Source organism: Catharus ustulatus, chromosome 29, assembly GCF_009819885.2.
Source record: "Catharus ustulatus isolate bCatUst1 chromosome 29, bCatUst1.pri.v2, whole genome shotgun sequence".
NCBI classification, from domain to species: Eukaryota; Metazoa; Chordata; class Aves; order Passeriformes; family Turdidae; genus Catharus; species Catharus ustulatus.
Window position 1 is genome coordinate 5,780,093 of NC_046249.1, and position 14,094 is coordinate 5,794,186.

Below are 14,094 nucleotides of genomic sequence, written 5' to 3' on the forward strand. Positions count from 1 at the left end.
GTGGAGAGTGAGGTCTCCCCTGAGCCTCCTTTTCTCCAGGCTGAGCACCCCCAGCTGCTGCTCATCGCATTTGTGTTCCAGCCCCTTCCCCAGCTCCACTCCCTTCTCTGGGTATGCTCCAGGCTCTTCAATGAGGGGAAAAAGGATCAACCCCTGAGCACCAGTGCCCACATCAGTCAGGTCTGTGTTCCACCAACTTCCCAGCACAACCAGAGAGTCTGTTGTACATCCTCCAGAAACGGCAACATGTCTGGAAAACCTGAGCTCCCCAAAGCTTTCCCTGCACCAAACAACTGGGAATAAACCACAGCCCTTGCTGAGCAGGCCCAGGCTCTGCCAGCACAGAGCTGACCTGAGAGGCAGCCAGGCTGTGCCACAGCCATGCAGGAGCCCCACACTGCCAGAGGCCAAGCTGACCTTGCAGAGGGAGCACAAACTCCAACCTCGACCCACCGGGCACCCAGCACCCAGCTGTTGGACACTTACTGTATCGCTCTCCTCATCGGAGACAGAGTGGAGCTGAGCGCTATAGTGGAGCGGGGAGTAAACCCAACTCCTCTCGTCTGTCGGCTGCCAGAGTGGCCAGAGACGGCAGGGAGAATGCAGGGAGAGCAGCAGCAGAGCAGGGAGCAAAGGAGAGAAGAGGAAAAATAAAAGGAGAAAATAAAAAGAGTAGGAAACAATACAGTAAGAACAGCTGTCCACCTGGAGGAGAGCACTGAGCCCAGAGCCAGCTCTCTGCAGAGAAGCCCTCCTCATCCTCAGCACATACCTGCTCCCTGCCAACAGGACATGGGACCTGTGCCAGCTGCAGTGGGGGTACAACCTCTCCTCTTGTACGGACAGAGTTTTAGAGCTTTTGAGATGTCAGGGAAACCTCATCTCCCTGCCATGGCATCACCCGGCTCCAGAGAAACCGAGAGATTTGGGAAGTGACTTACCTAAGAGCAGTGACAGCTCTGGGTTCCTTCTACCTGCTACCAGCTCTCACCCTCCCATTTTGAGCCCTGTGCATGCTACAAACTGATGTCCAGGAGGGCTTTTACAGGGAAACTGGGTTTGTTTGCTGTGCCTTCCTCCTTCTTTGCAGAAGGCAGTGGAGCTGGAGTGAGACCATGGCGGATGGTGGCCACAGAAAGGAAACAGTTATTGCTGAGATCTTGGAGACAGTGGGGTGATGGGAACAAGTACAACACAGGAGGCAAAACACAACTGGACCCTGGAAAGAATGAGGGGAAGGAGGTGTGCCTTGAGGGACAGTTATCACAGTACTGGGTATTGGTGTGAGAAGACACACTGCTGCGTCCACAGCACAGATTCAAGGGCTGGTCTCTGCTTCCAGGCTTCCCAAGGGGGGCCCCATTTACATTGCAAACAGGCTCTTTTGTCTCCAGGGGAGCTCTCACAGAGAAGAAACTGCCCCCTTTGACCCAGCCTGACATTTGCAAAGGAAGAGAAGCAGAACAGGATGCTTGGAAGAAGCCTGGTGTTCCCAGCCGAGGAACTAAGCGTGACAGTTGACAATGTACAAGGAACTACAAAGAAGCCAGAGAAGCTTTGAAGCACTGGGCTCCACATACTGAACCCTCCAGTAACTGCAGCTCCATTAGCAGAGACTGCTGGGAGGAAGGAAGGTTGAGAAACTCCTGTTTGGAGCTTCTCACAGGGCTCTGTCAGAGGTTCTTTGAGGAAAGCTCCCCACCACATCAAGCTTGTCCCACATCCTCTTTTTCATCCATGATGCTTCATTCTTCCTGACTGAACCATATGCTCCAGCCAGTCTCTTTCAGAGCCTTTTAGGAGCTTAGATGCATGCGGGGAGCTGTGGGAGATAAAGGAGCATTCAGTGCTTGGCATTACCCCTTCAGGTGCCAGAGCAGCCAAACCCAGCTTAGGGACAGGAGCTGCAGGAGGAATTGCCTGTTTGCCCACAGAAGTGCAGTACCTTCCTCATGCCATCAGCCATGGTCAGGGGCATATTCCTGCCCCTCCTTCCCCATGCACCCTGCTTGTAACCCAAATACCCAAATTGGAGCACCAGGCTGCACCAGCAAGGCTCCAGCAGCACTGCCACCACCCCCTGGGGACAGCAGCTTTCCCAAAGCCTGAGAATGTAAATGCTAAACCCCAGAACAATCTCAGCTCTAGATTCAGGCCCTAAAATCTCTAATGCCTCCCACCATCTTTTGGAAAGGAAAATCCTGCCTGCTCACAGAACACCTTCAGTGAGGAGGGAGCACACTGGTGATGCTGAGAAGGGCTGGAGAGCTGAAACCAGCCCTAACAGCACCAGCTCCTGCCTCATTTGGTTTATGAGCTGCTCCCCACAAGCCAAAACAGATCTGTTTGCAACTGGAGTTTTAGAAGCTTCAAAAGATCTTAATGGTGTCTTTAAAACCCTCTTCCTGGACTGAGGGAGCTGAGCCTGACATCACCTACAGGCAGGGACACCTTCCACTGGTCCCAGGTCGTTTCAAGACCATCCAATCTGACCTTGGACATTTCCAGGGAGAGGACAACTGCAGGTTCTCTGGGCAACATGTGCCAGGGCCTCACTGCTCTCACTTTTCCCAAGGGCTGGGTGACACTACAGCCCATCCCAGGGTAGGAGCTATGTCACCAGTCTGCAGAAAAGGACAGAGCTCATGATTCTCTCAGATCCTACAAGGAGATCCACTGGTGTCACTTTGATAGGCTTCCCCCATTTCTACTGGGCTGGTTCCTAATGCCCACTCAATCCAGAGCCCCAGCCATTGAGAGAAATGGGGTGCAGCCCCCAGTGTTTCAAAGCTGCAGCTCTGCTCCCCTACATGCTGTGCTGGCGTGGTCACTTACAATCCCAGAGGAACGCGAGGTAGTTCGGAGTCTGCGCTGGCGGGGAGAGTAAATCCAGTACCTCCCATCTGTGAACTGAGTGGCCCCAGGACAAGTGAGGTGAGAAAGGAAACAGAGGAAAAAAAAGGGTGATATGAAAGAGAGGATGAAAGAGAAAGCAAAAAACAAGGGGTTGGGCAACTCCAGGCCTCAACAGGTGAGCAGGTGGGAAAGCCGTGCAGGGGAGAGTGGCGCCCATGCCCTGCCACACTGCACTTTCATTCTCTGGGGATGAACAGGAGAATGAAGTGCTCTCCAGAAGCAGACTTCCAATGATCAGATCACAGTCCCCTGGGCTGGCCAAATCCTCCTCTGCACACACCGTCCCTTCACCCACCACCGCCCCATAGCACTCCTGTAGGAGCAGCTGTGGTGCTACTTGAGCACACGTGTGCAGCCTCACCTGAGTCCAGCTCAAGTTGTTTTCCAAGGAGAGTGCTCATGGGAACTCAAATCAGCTTTTCCCTTCATCCCAGCAGTGACAAAACACTCCACAGCACACGACACACATTTAATGCAAAACTCTGACTCAGATAAAGTATGAAATGCTGATGAGCAGTCAGTCACACTCCCTGTGAACACACTCTGCAGAATTTTCCCTTGGATAGAGGCGCCCCTCAAGCTGGGGAAGTCATATGCCCAGGGACAGGAAGAGCAGCTGAGCCTAATTAGAAGACACTTGCCAGGGGAGCAGGCAGGATCTGCCTGCACACAGGTTGCCACAGGCAAGGAGGGGCCATCGGTACCAGAGGAGCCGTTTGCATTTTGAACAGCATGCATCCAACCCCAAACAAGCTGTAAAACAGGGCTGATTCCTTCCACAGCTCCCACGAGCCTCAGAGTGACTCGGCAATGAGTGAGCAGCTCTGCAGCAGAGTCACAAGAGCCCAGGGAAAGGCCAATGCTGCAGTTTAATTTAGCCTGAAGGAGCCCACTGCATGGGCTCAGGTCATCTCCAGCACCACAGAACCAACAGCAACAAGTCGGAGGAGGGAGGAGCCGGGCACCTCTTTTAATGAGGGTTCCAGTGCCCAGGCACGAGAGAGAGCTCAGCTCTCATGGGACAGGCACTCAGCTCTGCTCTGGGAATCCATGGGACAGGTACGTGTTGCTAAAAAACCTCTTCTCTGGTCTGCAGAAGTTGCTCAGCCATTGTGGGAGCTGAGTGAGGACCAGCGCCAGGCTCCACGGCACTCTGCTGCCAACCACCAACTTACTCCCTGGCTCAGCACTAGACTCCCACTGCATCACCTAATGCAGCCTGCAGGGAAAGGAAAAGCCAGAGTTCACCAGAGCTCAAGGTCACCCTCTGCAACCTCCTCCCTTTGGGTCTAGGCCATGTTTGTGTCAGGAAAGCAGCCAAGATCTGTGGCTGAGGAAGGAAGAACCTCTCTGTTGCACCCACATCACCTTGGCTTGTCCCAGGAGCAAATGTGCTGGCCTAGATAAGCACTTTTGCTTGGAAGTAGAGCAGCACTGCTACAGCTACATCCACAGCAGGAATGCCACCTGTGTGAGCCCCACTAGATGCTGTTTTGAGTTCTCCAAGTTTAATCCAGTTCCCTGCATTTAAAAACCCACCCAGCACCGAGGTTTCAAGGTGCTCCACAGCAAGACGGTGCAGGGCAGCCACCGCCTTGCACCTGACTGCCTGGAATGGATACTGACAGCCTTGTCCAACCCTTCCCATCACACCCCAAGGGTCAGGTGGAGGTCTCTTACAAAGTATATGTCTGTGACTGGCACGTCGTCTTCATCCGAGGCCTGGCTGGCTGGTTCTGAGGCCTGGCTGGCTGTCTCCACCTCTACAGTGGCTGTGGATGTGACAATGGCACAGGCTGAAGAAGCTGCCTCTCTGTGGAGGGGAAAGAGATGACAATCTAGTCACTGCAGTCAGGACAGGAGCAAGCAAAACTGATTTATTACAGAGGTGCTGAAGATGCTATGCTGTCACATCCTGAAAGGTCACATCAGGTCAGAACTGTGCTCAGCCTCACCAAACACCCATGACTCCAGCAAAGCCAGAGCCCAGCAAAGCCTCCAGGAGAAGCAGCCACAGCTCAAAACCCACTCAATACTCTAAAACACTCACTCTTTGACTTCTTCTTCAGGAGCTACAATTTCAACGTCACACTTGGGCTCCAGCTCAACACTGATTTGCTGAACCTCTTCCTCGACCCGCACCTCCTCGTGTGACCTGGAAACCAAAGACACAGGTCCAAAGACTCAGCTGGGCATGAGTTATGCATAGCCCTCAATTTTAGGTCAGCCTGAATCAGTCCAGAGCCAGCCAAGCCTCATGTATAGCTCTGCCCCAGCACACAGCTGCTACTGCTGCTACTGTGGCACTGGGCTCCCAGCACAGACTCAGTGGCTGATTTCAGCTCAGAAGGAGCACTCAGACCTCCTAGGTTTGAGGGTTTGGATAACCAAAACTCCCAGGAAAAAGAGTCAGTCCTGGAAGATTGCAGCAGTCAGGAATAATAAGGTGGGAAAAGACAACAAAAGCAAAGGAGTTAAACAGCCAGTGCTGCAGGGAAGACAGGTAGTGTCAGATGGAGCATGGGAGCAAAGAGAACTGGCCTCCAGGGAAAACTTGTGTCCAGAGTCAGCCTGGCACCAGGCCAGAGCTTCTGACCTCTTTCAAGACTCCCACTACACCAAAGCTGCTCCAAGGTTGAGATCAGATTGATCTGCACACTCTGGAACTGTTTCTGACAATCTTCACTTTAATACCTTATGCTACTAAAGTACTTGTACCAGCAGGGCTGGCTCCACTGTCCCCATGGGAAGGAGGAGCAGAAGCCTGCCAAGCCGAGGGGCAGTTGTCAGAGAAGGGCTGAGCTCTGGGTTCACTGACAGCACTGCCCTGCTCCAGGCTGACTCTGACCAGAGCTGGGGCGAGTGGGCAGCACTTCTGTCCAGCTCCATTCAAGGAACTCACTACACTCTTTCTCACAGGGCTGGACCTCAAACCTGGAGTAGACCCCAGCAGACCAGAATAACCACAGGCATGACACATTCTTGAGCAAACTGGGTAAGTTTTTTTCCATCTCAGCTCAGGAATGTAAATTCTTGTTTTAATAAATTTATGTCTGCACTGGTTTTCACCAGGGGATCCCAGAGAACTCCACAAGTGCACAGGTCCTTACTCTCCCAAGAAGGGCATATGGAGGCACTGGCTCTAGAAAGGGACAGATTAGGCAAAAAACAGCAAGGGTGGCCACACCAGCAGATGGCCAGTGTAGCTCTGGCAAATCTGTGACAGACAGATCTACTCTGACCAAGCCACTGAGCTCCCTGAACACTCCCAGGTCACTCTGATTCACCTGACCTATTTCTGGGTGAGCAGTCACACGCTACAGCAGCTCCTTCCTTCCATGAGGTACACTGTTGAGTCTGAACTATTCTGGCTGAAGTCACTGCATTTGCCACATGGGCCCCAGCACTGGGGCCTGACTTTAAGTCTCCAATTTTCAGCAATTTCTAACACTGGATTCTGCAGGATATGAGATCTTTCATAAGTCCCTGACACTTCACACAGGGAGCAGGTCCCTACCCTGCAAGGACAGGAATTTACCAAGATTCATCAACATGCAGCATCCAGAGGTATTTTCATTGGGAAATACTACAGAAAGGGATTTTTTCACAGGGCATGTCAACAAAACTCAGCAAATCACTCAAAGCTTGGAACAGCAGCAGATGCCTGTAACGTGAGGCAACCCCGCAATTTCCATTGACTTTTCCTTCCAAGCACCAAACACTGACTGCAGGGAGAGAGGACATCGGCCTGTCAGACTCCTCTGGCTATGGCAAATCCCAGGACTGAATCTCTGATGTCATTTCAAATCCTACTACACCTACACAATGTCCTGGAAAGTGAGGGCAGAGCCAGCAGCATCTGCTGGCTCCTCATGCAGATCCTGCTGACATGGGCAATGGGGTGATTTTTACTGGTGCAAAGTAATTCCACAATAATGCACAATAATTTAATTATATGAGCCTCTAAAATCAGACACCTCTCTGCAGCATAGCAGTTCTGTTCTACCTTACCCTTGGCTCTGAGACACCACAGGAGGGAAAAAGCCTCACAGATTTCTGAAAACACTGGAAGCTACTTCTGTAGGGACTGAGGGTGCGCAGTGCCTCACAAAGTCAAAGCCCTTTCACTTTGCCCAGGCCACAAGCAGATGCTCATAGGAGCAATGTTCCTGCTGTCAGGGCTCACTTACTTGCTTAAAGGGACTTAAATGACCTTCCTTGACTCTGGTGCTGGGTGGGTGGGTAAATTTGGACAACACTGTTTTCCCCTTTCCTATCAAATAACTGTGGTATTTTCAAACCACTAAGAGATCTGCTCTGCAAGGAAAATTCTGTATAAGAAATGGGAATCATCTGATTGCAGAAGCAGTTCAGCATCCATGCCAAAATCCTGGAGCTGCTGAAATTCCCACTCAGCCCTCTAAGAGACCTTTGCATAGGGATAAACATGAGGTCTCTGTGCAGCAGAGAAAAGATGAGACAAGAAGACAGGAGACTCATTTCTCACCTGCCATCCTGCCCTGAGGAGTGTGTACGCCTCCTGCGGAAAGAAAACAGAAGAGTTTGGAGGAGCAATTTAAGCCAGAAATCCTGCACTGTCCCCAAATCTACCTCCTCATTCCATGAGGGAGATGTTCTACTTAACAGCTGACACTTCTTCCAGCAATAATTAATCCCATCAAAGCTGTGTCTGCTTGCTCCCAGGAGAGATTTAATTAAAATCGGTCATTAGCATTCTAGAGTGTAGGGCAGCCTGCCGGGATCTGCAGCATGGAGAGGAATGGCAGCCACTCAGCACCAGTGGGAGCAGGGAAAGTGTCCTCACCTGTACCTGGGCTGCTCAGAGGTCTCAGAGGGCGATCGCTCGGGAACAGAGAGAGATGTTGACGATAGTGTCGTGGCTATGGAGGCCGTGGTAGCTTCCTCAAAGGAAGGAGGAGTGCAAGGGAGCAGGTCTGGCCTGCCTGCTGGCCCAGAGCAGGGTCAGGGGAGAGGCAGGAAGAAGAGATGATTAAGTCAAACACCAACACTTCACCTACACCAGACATGTGTGAGGCTGTTCCACCATGAATCTGCACACCCGCACTGGGACTGGGCACTCAAACCACAGACAGGCAGGAAGTTTAGCTGGGTCCATGAACATGACAGCCTCTCCCAAGGCATCCTCTGGAGAGAGCCAGTCAGCACCACTTCCAGCACAACAGGCAGGAAATAGAATGCCAGTGAAGACTTCTCACTGGTGACCAAAGCTGGATTAAAGGCTTGGATCACCAGAGATAAATATCCAAGTGAATTAAGAGATGAAGTGTCCAGTGTACAGAGAGCAATCCAACACCCATGCACTGGAGGAGCTTGTCCTCCAGCACTCAGCTGTAAATGCAGCCAGAATGAAACTGAAGGAAAGGCAGCATAGAAGCAGCCCATTCCTGTTTTCCAATGGCAAGATCCTGCCTGTTATAACTGCCCAAACACTGTCATTGGAGTGCTGCAGTTCCCAGTCACTACCCCCCCACCCCCGTTTTTTTAAAAGAGTAGAAAATGCAACGGCTTTTGGGCTATGACTTATGGTGCCCCATGGCAGCAGCTGTCTTGCAGCAGGGATGCAGGTGACCATTTTTACTGCAGAACCCCACAGTGCTGCAAAGGGGTTTGGTCTCATTTGATGCAGAGGTGTTGCACCAAGTACCTGCCGGTCCTGCAACAAAACAATGCACTCTTACCTTCTTCCCTGTCCTGGTTAGGTTTAGCACCTGCAAAGCACAGCAAGACATGCAATGAAGAGCTATCCATGAGGAAAGATCTGCAGTCGGTGCACAGTGGGGAACTTGATGAGAATAAGGGAGGATCCTAAGGAACTGCTAGGAAAGAGAGGGTAACCACAGAGCTAATACCCTGAGCGGGGCTGTCACCTTCATCATCGAGCGTGGGGTAGCTCCTGGCCGCCCGCAGGTCGTACTGGGTGTCATCCTTGTCGGAGGCCAGCTGGCTGGCTGAGAATGCTGCGGTGGGACCTGCCGTCTTCACAGCCAGCAAGGCACTGCGCCCCTTCTTCGAGGGGGATGACTTCAGAGCTGGGGGATGGAGGGAGGAAGACAAAAGATCCAAGTACCACCACCAGCTAGTGTCACACCAAAGGTATTTTTCTCTTCACAAGGAGAGGCTCTGCCCTCACACACATCCCTCCTGGACTGAACCCAGGTGAGGGACTGGCTAGGAGCCTGAGCAGACCAAGGCAAGTTGTGACAATCTGAGGGCTTGGCAGTTCTTAGTTTTGCTCTGCATTATGGAATGTTTTGGGTTGGAAGGGACTTTAAAAACCCATCTCATTCCATCCCCTCCATGGGAACTAGAGCAGGTTGCTGCATGCCCTGTCCAACTCCAACCTGGCCTTGGATACTTCCAAGATCAGTGTAGCCACAGCTGCTCTGGGCAACCTCAAGCTAGAGTCTCACCACTCTCTGATTTCCTAACTTCTAATCTAACCCTACCAGCTCAAAACCATTGCCCCTTGCCTGGAACTATCTGCCTGCATAAAAAGTCCTTCCCTCCTTTTTTTCTAAGCCCCCTTTAGGCACTGGAAAGGGCTCTAAAGTCTCCTGGGAGCCTTCTCTAGGCTGAACACCCCCAGGTCTTTCAGCTGTACCACAGAGGAAAACCCTGCTCAGGCTCCAACCCAGACTCCTTGTGAGGTCTGCAGCAGCAAGACCAAGGTAAAGCCTCACAGCCTCAAAGCCCCTGAACTTGGTACTTACAGGAATTCTTTCGAAACACTGTGTTGGTCATGAATTTGAAGAATCTCTCTGCATAAAAGCTGGGTCTGTGTACTGACACTGTGTCCTAAAACAGCAAGAAGCAATTGTTTAATATTAAAATGATCTCTCAAGGCAGAATTTCTGTAACAATCAACACAATCTTTTTTATTTCAACATTTAGCACTGACAGAGCCTTAAAATGGAAAGGCTTAACTGAAACACTCTAATTAATGCTATAAATAACCCTGAAGCATTGCCTCCGATTCACTTGATTATATTCTTGCTGTGATTTTATAATGGATTTTGGTGATTTTATTCCTTTGTAGACTTCCTGTTTTTTTTTTAAAACACTGGCCTGATTGCATACTTGAAATTTCTTCTGCCTTTGATGGCTGCCATTCCAAGCACACCTGGATACCTTTGCGTGTCACAGAGATACCCAAATTTAGCCAAGGGTCTCCACACACTTCAAATGTTTTTGTTTAAAATAGTAAAACTGAAGCTTTTTCTGCTCCTGATGTTTGACTGCACTCCCATGACTTGGCATCTCCATTTTCTTTGCCACTTTAAGGGAATCCAGGAAATGCAAGGCTGAAAAATGGTTCCCATATCCAAGGTTGCTCTTTCAGAAACACATACCTGACTGCTGCAGGAATGAAGCCAGCAGGGAAACATGGAAAGGGATTTGTCAGCATAGAGCTTGCTGAAGCGGAAACAGCCAGTCACCAAAGAGAACAGCACAGGGCTTCTGACAGCGCAGGAACACATACACCTGGCTGTTTGCCCCTGGTGTCATGGAAGAGAGGGACACACAGGAGCAGGGGAGGAAAGCTGTGAGCACAACAGCTCAGCATGCGAGGAGCTGGACTGAGCAAGGAAACCTGGCTGGGAATAAGTGGCAGCACACTGCTGTGGAGGAATGGGAGGCAAGAACTGCTCCTTTCATCAGCTGCAGCTGTGCCATGTCAGGCTCTATAAACAGCTACCAGGTAATCCTGGGAGGCTTGGACAACTCCTGCCGCTGCACAGGCACTCACCCCATCATGGACAAGGGCCTTCCAGGTGTGTTCTAACTTCTTGATGAACCTAATTCCAAGAAGAAGTGGAGAGAAAATAAAGATACAGATTCAGGCATGTACTCTGTACTGAGCTCCCTTTCATACCCTATGGGGGAGATCCCTGAGCTGCCAATGCCACCAGGACTGAGCTTTCCTCAGCATCTCCCCAGCCAGGTCAGGACTGCCTGGGAACACCACAGGGAAGGAGGAGCTGGGCTGGAAGAAGTGCACCTTCCACCTCTGGAGATATGCTTCCCAAACTGAGGTGGGAAACTACTTCTTTATGAGCAGCTCATCATCCTGGACAAAGGGCTATGTGTCCTCAGCTGTTCTAAGGACATAAAGGAAGCCCATGGCTAGCTTGGAGAAGCCATATCTACTCATCCTCAGAGTCTCCAGGAGAGGACATCCCCCCCGCTTTTCATTTGGTACTAAAAAAGATGTTATCAGCCAGAAAAGACACACTGCCAGGTTACCTACCTGTATGACTGCAGGATATCTATGATTCCTACGTGCAGCAGGAGACGCTCTCCTTTGCCGTTCACTGCTGGGATCCCTCCCATCCTGCAGGTAAAGCAGAACTTCAGCAGGTGCAGCCTCAGCCAGAGCACCTGGAACACCCAAGTTCTGGGGAAGGGCAACAGCGGCCACGCTAAGGGGCTTTGGTGTGGTGTCTGATACATTCCAAAAGCAATGTGGTCACTTTGTTCACAACCACAGGAGTCATCAACTGACCTGCTCTGACCCCAAGCGTCCCAGGGTCATACCTGCACGGCCAAACACCACTACCATGACAGAACCTGCATCATGTGGCACAGCTCTGCCAGGGCCAGAAAGCACCATGGAGATTTTCCTGCCTACTTTATGCTGGGGCCAGGTTATTTATTGGGTGAGTAAGAGCTGTCTGCCATTAGGGCAGTAAATCCTTAGGGACGAGGTATTCCCAGTCCCACCCACACTAATGCCATCCAGCCAAAGGTGCAGCAACCATCAGCACCAGCACACAAACAAAGCACAGGAGTACCAGACACTCCTTCAGGTAGCCACTGCAATTATTGATGCTACCAGAAGGACTGGAAACACTGTGGTATTATCTCAGCTCTCAGGACTGACCCTCCATCAAATTCACAGCAGCTGGTTTCAGACAGCAGCAAGCAGCAAACTGCACCCTCCTTGGCCCAAGAGTCAGGGAGCCAGGAAGAACCCCAGATCAAGCACAGCACAGGCTTGGGGCAACCCCCAGCCTCCAGCTCCAACCAGTGACTCCAGCACTTGGCTACACTGCTATCTGCTAACCCCATTGGGACGGCCTCAGGGAACTGCCAAGGATTCCAAAGGTGAGAGTGATGGAGAACTCCAAGCTCCTAAGGACAAGCTGATCCCTACTTCTGTTCAAGTATTTGGGTGTTGAGCTGGAACTGAGCTTGTGTCTCCTCCCCAGGGCATGGGTGGATGTTTAGAGGCTGTTACACAAGCTGACAGCCTACAGCCTGGCCTAAGAAAAGAGACTGCTGTGAGGTCAGAGCCTTACAGACCTATTTCCCACCCTGGCTTCCCCCTTTCCTACCACAGAGGCAGCACTACCAAAACCCCAGGACAGCTGCTCCCTTGAGCAGTTCCTGAGGGCCTCATTAGGGATTTCCCACTCCAGCCTCCACCTCTGGCCCTCCCAGCAGCACGACCAAGCCCAGGTTTCACCTACGTGTCGTCCGTGTCTATGGACTCGCCCCGGGCAGCCCCTCCCTGGATAGACTCCATGGCTGTGGAGTACAGGGCCTTCTGCCCCACGGGACGCTTCTCATCCGACGTGCTGTGGGCTCCCTCCGACAGCTGCTCCCGCTCGTGCTGGTCTATGTTATGAACCCCAAGCAGGAGGCTGTAGTCCATGATTTTAAAACTTTCCAATACCTACAGGTTAGTATTGAGTTCAAGAACAAAGACAAAATATCAAGCCAGCAGCAGAAATACAGACCCCGAAGCACGGAATCAAAGCAATGCAGCCCATTCACATCCTCACTAACAACTCCTCTGACACAGCCTGAAAATTTCTGAACCAACAGTCACGTCTGGACTTGACTGCACAGAGTTTGGCCAGCCTACAATCACACCAAAGGCCTGAAGGCTTGCAAACAACACCATTGTATCTGCTGCACAGTGATTGGGAAAATGCTCCAGCAGAGCAGCTATAAGTGGAGCAGGCTGCCAAAGTGTGATGCGCCAGGCAAAGGAGCACAGCCTTAGTCCTCAGAGGCGATCCAACTCTACTGCTTGTCTTTCAGGGAAGAGGGCAGGAGAAATCATTGATCCTGCTCTGGGGTCAGCAGATTAGCAAGGTTCTCAATCAGGAATTGCTCTTCCTCATGCTAGAGAGCCAGAGGTGCCTTACCCTGTGCCTGAGCTGCCCCCTCCTTACCAGACAGTCTCGCTGCAACGTCTTCACCAAAGCACTGAAGGTGTCTGCATCCAACATCAGGCCCTCGGGCATGTCTTGGATGAAGTCCAGATCCTTGTAAGTAGGGCTGGACTTCTCTTTTTCCTTCTTGGATGCCCGGCGTTTGTAGGTTGAACCTTTGAGGTCAAATTTCAGGTGCATTTTCACCACTCGAGGCAGGATGTTGTTCATCACGACCACACGGATGTTTTTGCCCCCAGACTGCACACAGTATAGTCCATAAAACTTGGGCAGCAGTGTCCGGGGGTTCTGGTTCAGATTCTATAGCAAGGGTGGAAAAAAGCATGGAGAAAGGTCATTTGAAAAGAAAATTCCTGCTGTGTTCAGCACAAAGCATGTAAACAGTTGGACTAGGGATTCTTTGCTGAGAGGTTTTCTGAACTTAACAGGAGCTCAGTGTACACATTTGACAAAGTCCTGCATTTCAGTGGCTTTAGGACCTGAAAATACAGGGACTGAGATGTTCAGCACTCTCTGGGCAAATAACCAAGTCCGGAAATCCCCTGCTTTCCCCAAGTACAGCAGCTCAGAAAAGGAAACCAAACTGGGAGAGAAATAAACACAGTAAGTGGGAACTTCAAGCATAAAAATAACAGGTCTCTTTATCTCTCCACAAGTGTCAGAATCAAGAGCCATTCTCTGGCCCAGAATAAACCAGGGTTGTTTTTTAAACAAAACAACATAAATGTTCTCCTCCTGTTGTAGAGTTGCTTTATAAAGCAGTCAACCAGCGAGCACGGATATCCTGTTCTGCTGTCATCTCCTTTTTTTAGGCAGCAGAATAATTAGGAATGACATGACAGGCAGGATTTGCTTGTTCAGCTTTGGGCACATTTGGGAAGGAAACAGAACTTCTCTGCAGGCTGTAGCAGGAAGGACAGACCTGACAGGTTCTGACAGACAGCAGAAACATGAC

General features: G+C 51.1%; 1 protein-coding gene across 9 annotated transcripts in view; it reads right to left on the reverse strand.

Annotated features, from left to right (window-relative positions):
- Nucleotides 1-14,094, reverse strand: part of PIP5K1C (phosphatidylinositol-4-phosphate 5-kinase type 1 gamma) — a 52,312-nt gene that overhangs the window by 4,273 nt on the left and 33,945 nt on the right. The window contains exons 7-18 of one of the 9 annotated variants that reach the window (XM_033082089.1): nucleotides 13,140-13,439; nucleotides 12,429-12,634; nucleotides 11,207-11,290; nucleotides 10,706-10,754; nucleotides 9,669-9,753; nucleotides 8,826-8,987; nucleotides 8,637-8,666; nucleotides 7,742-7,880; nucleotides 7,424-7,456; nucleotides 4,967-5,071; nucleotides 4,597-4,729; nucleotides 487-570 (exon numbers count right to left, since the gene is read on the reverse strand). In XM_033082089.1, the coding sequence (XP_032937980.1) occupies nucleotides 487-570; nucleotides 4,597-4,729; nucleotides 4,967-5,071; nucleotides 7,424-7,456; nucleotides 7,742-7,880; nucleotides 8,637-8,666; nucleotides 8,826-8,987; nucleotides 9,669-9,753; nucleotides 10,706-10,754; nucleotides 11,207-11,290; nucleotides 12,429-12,634; nucleotides 13,140-13,439 (1,410 nt within the window). Of the gene's footprint in view, nucleotides 1-486; nucleotides 571-3,101; nucleotides 4,136-4,596; nucleotides 4,730-4,966; nucleotides 5,072-7,423; nucleotides 7,457-7,741; nucleotides 7,884-8,636; nucleotides 8,667-8,807; nucleotides 8,988-9,668; nucleotides 9,754-10,705; nucleotides 10,755-11,206; nucleotides 11,291-12,428; nucleotides 12,635-13,139; nucleotides 13,440-14,094 lie in introns of those variants that run through there. The other 8 variants (XM_033082088.1, XM_033082087.1, XM_033082086.1 and 5 more) reach the window with 8 other exon arrangements.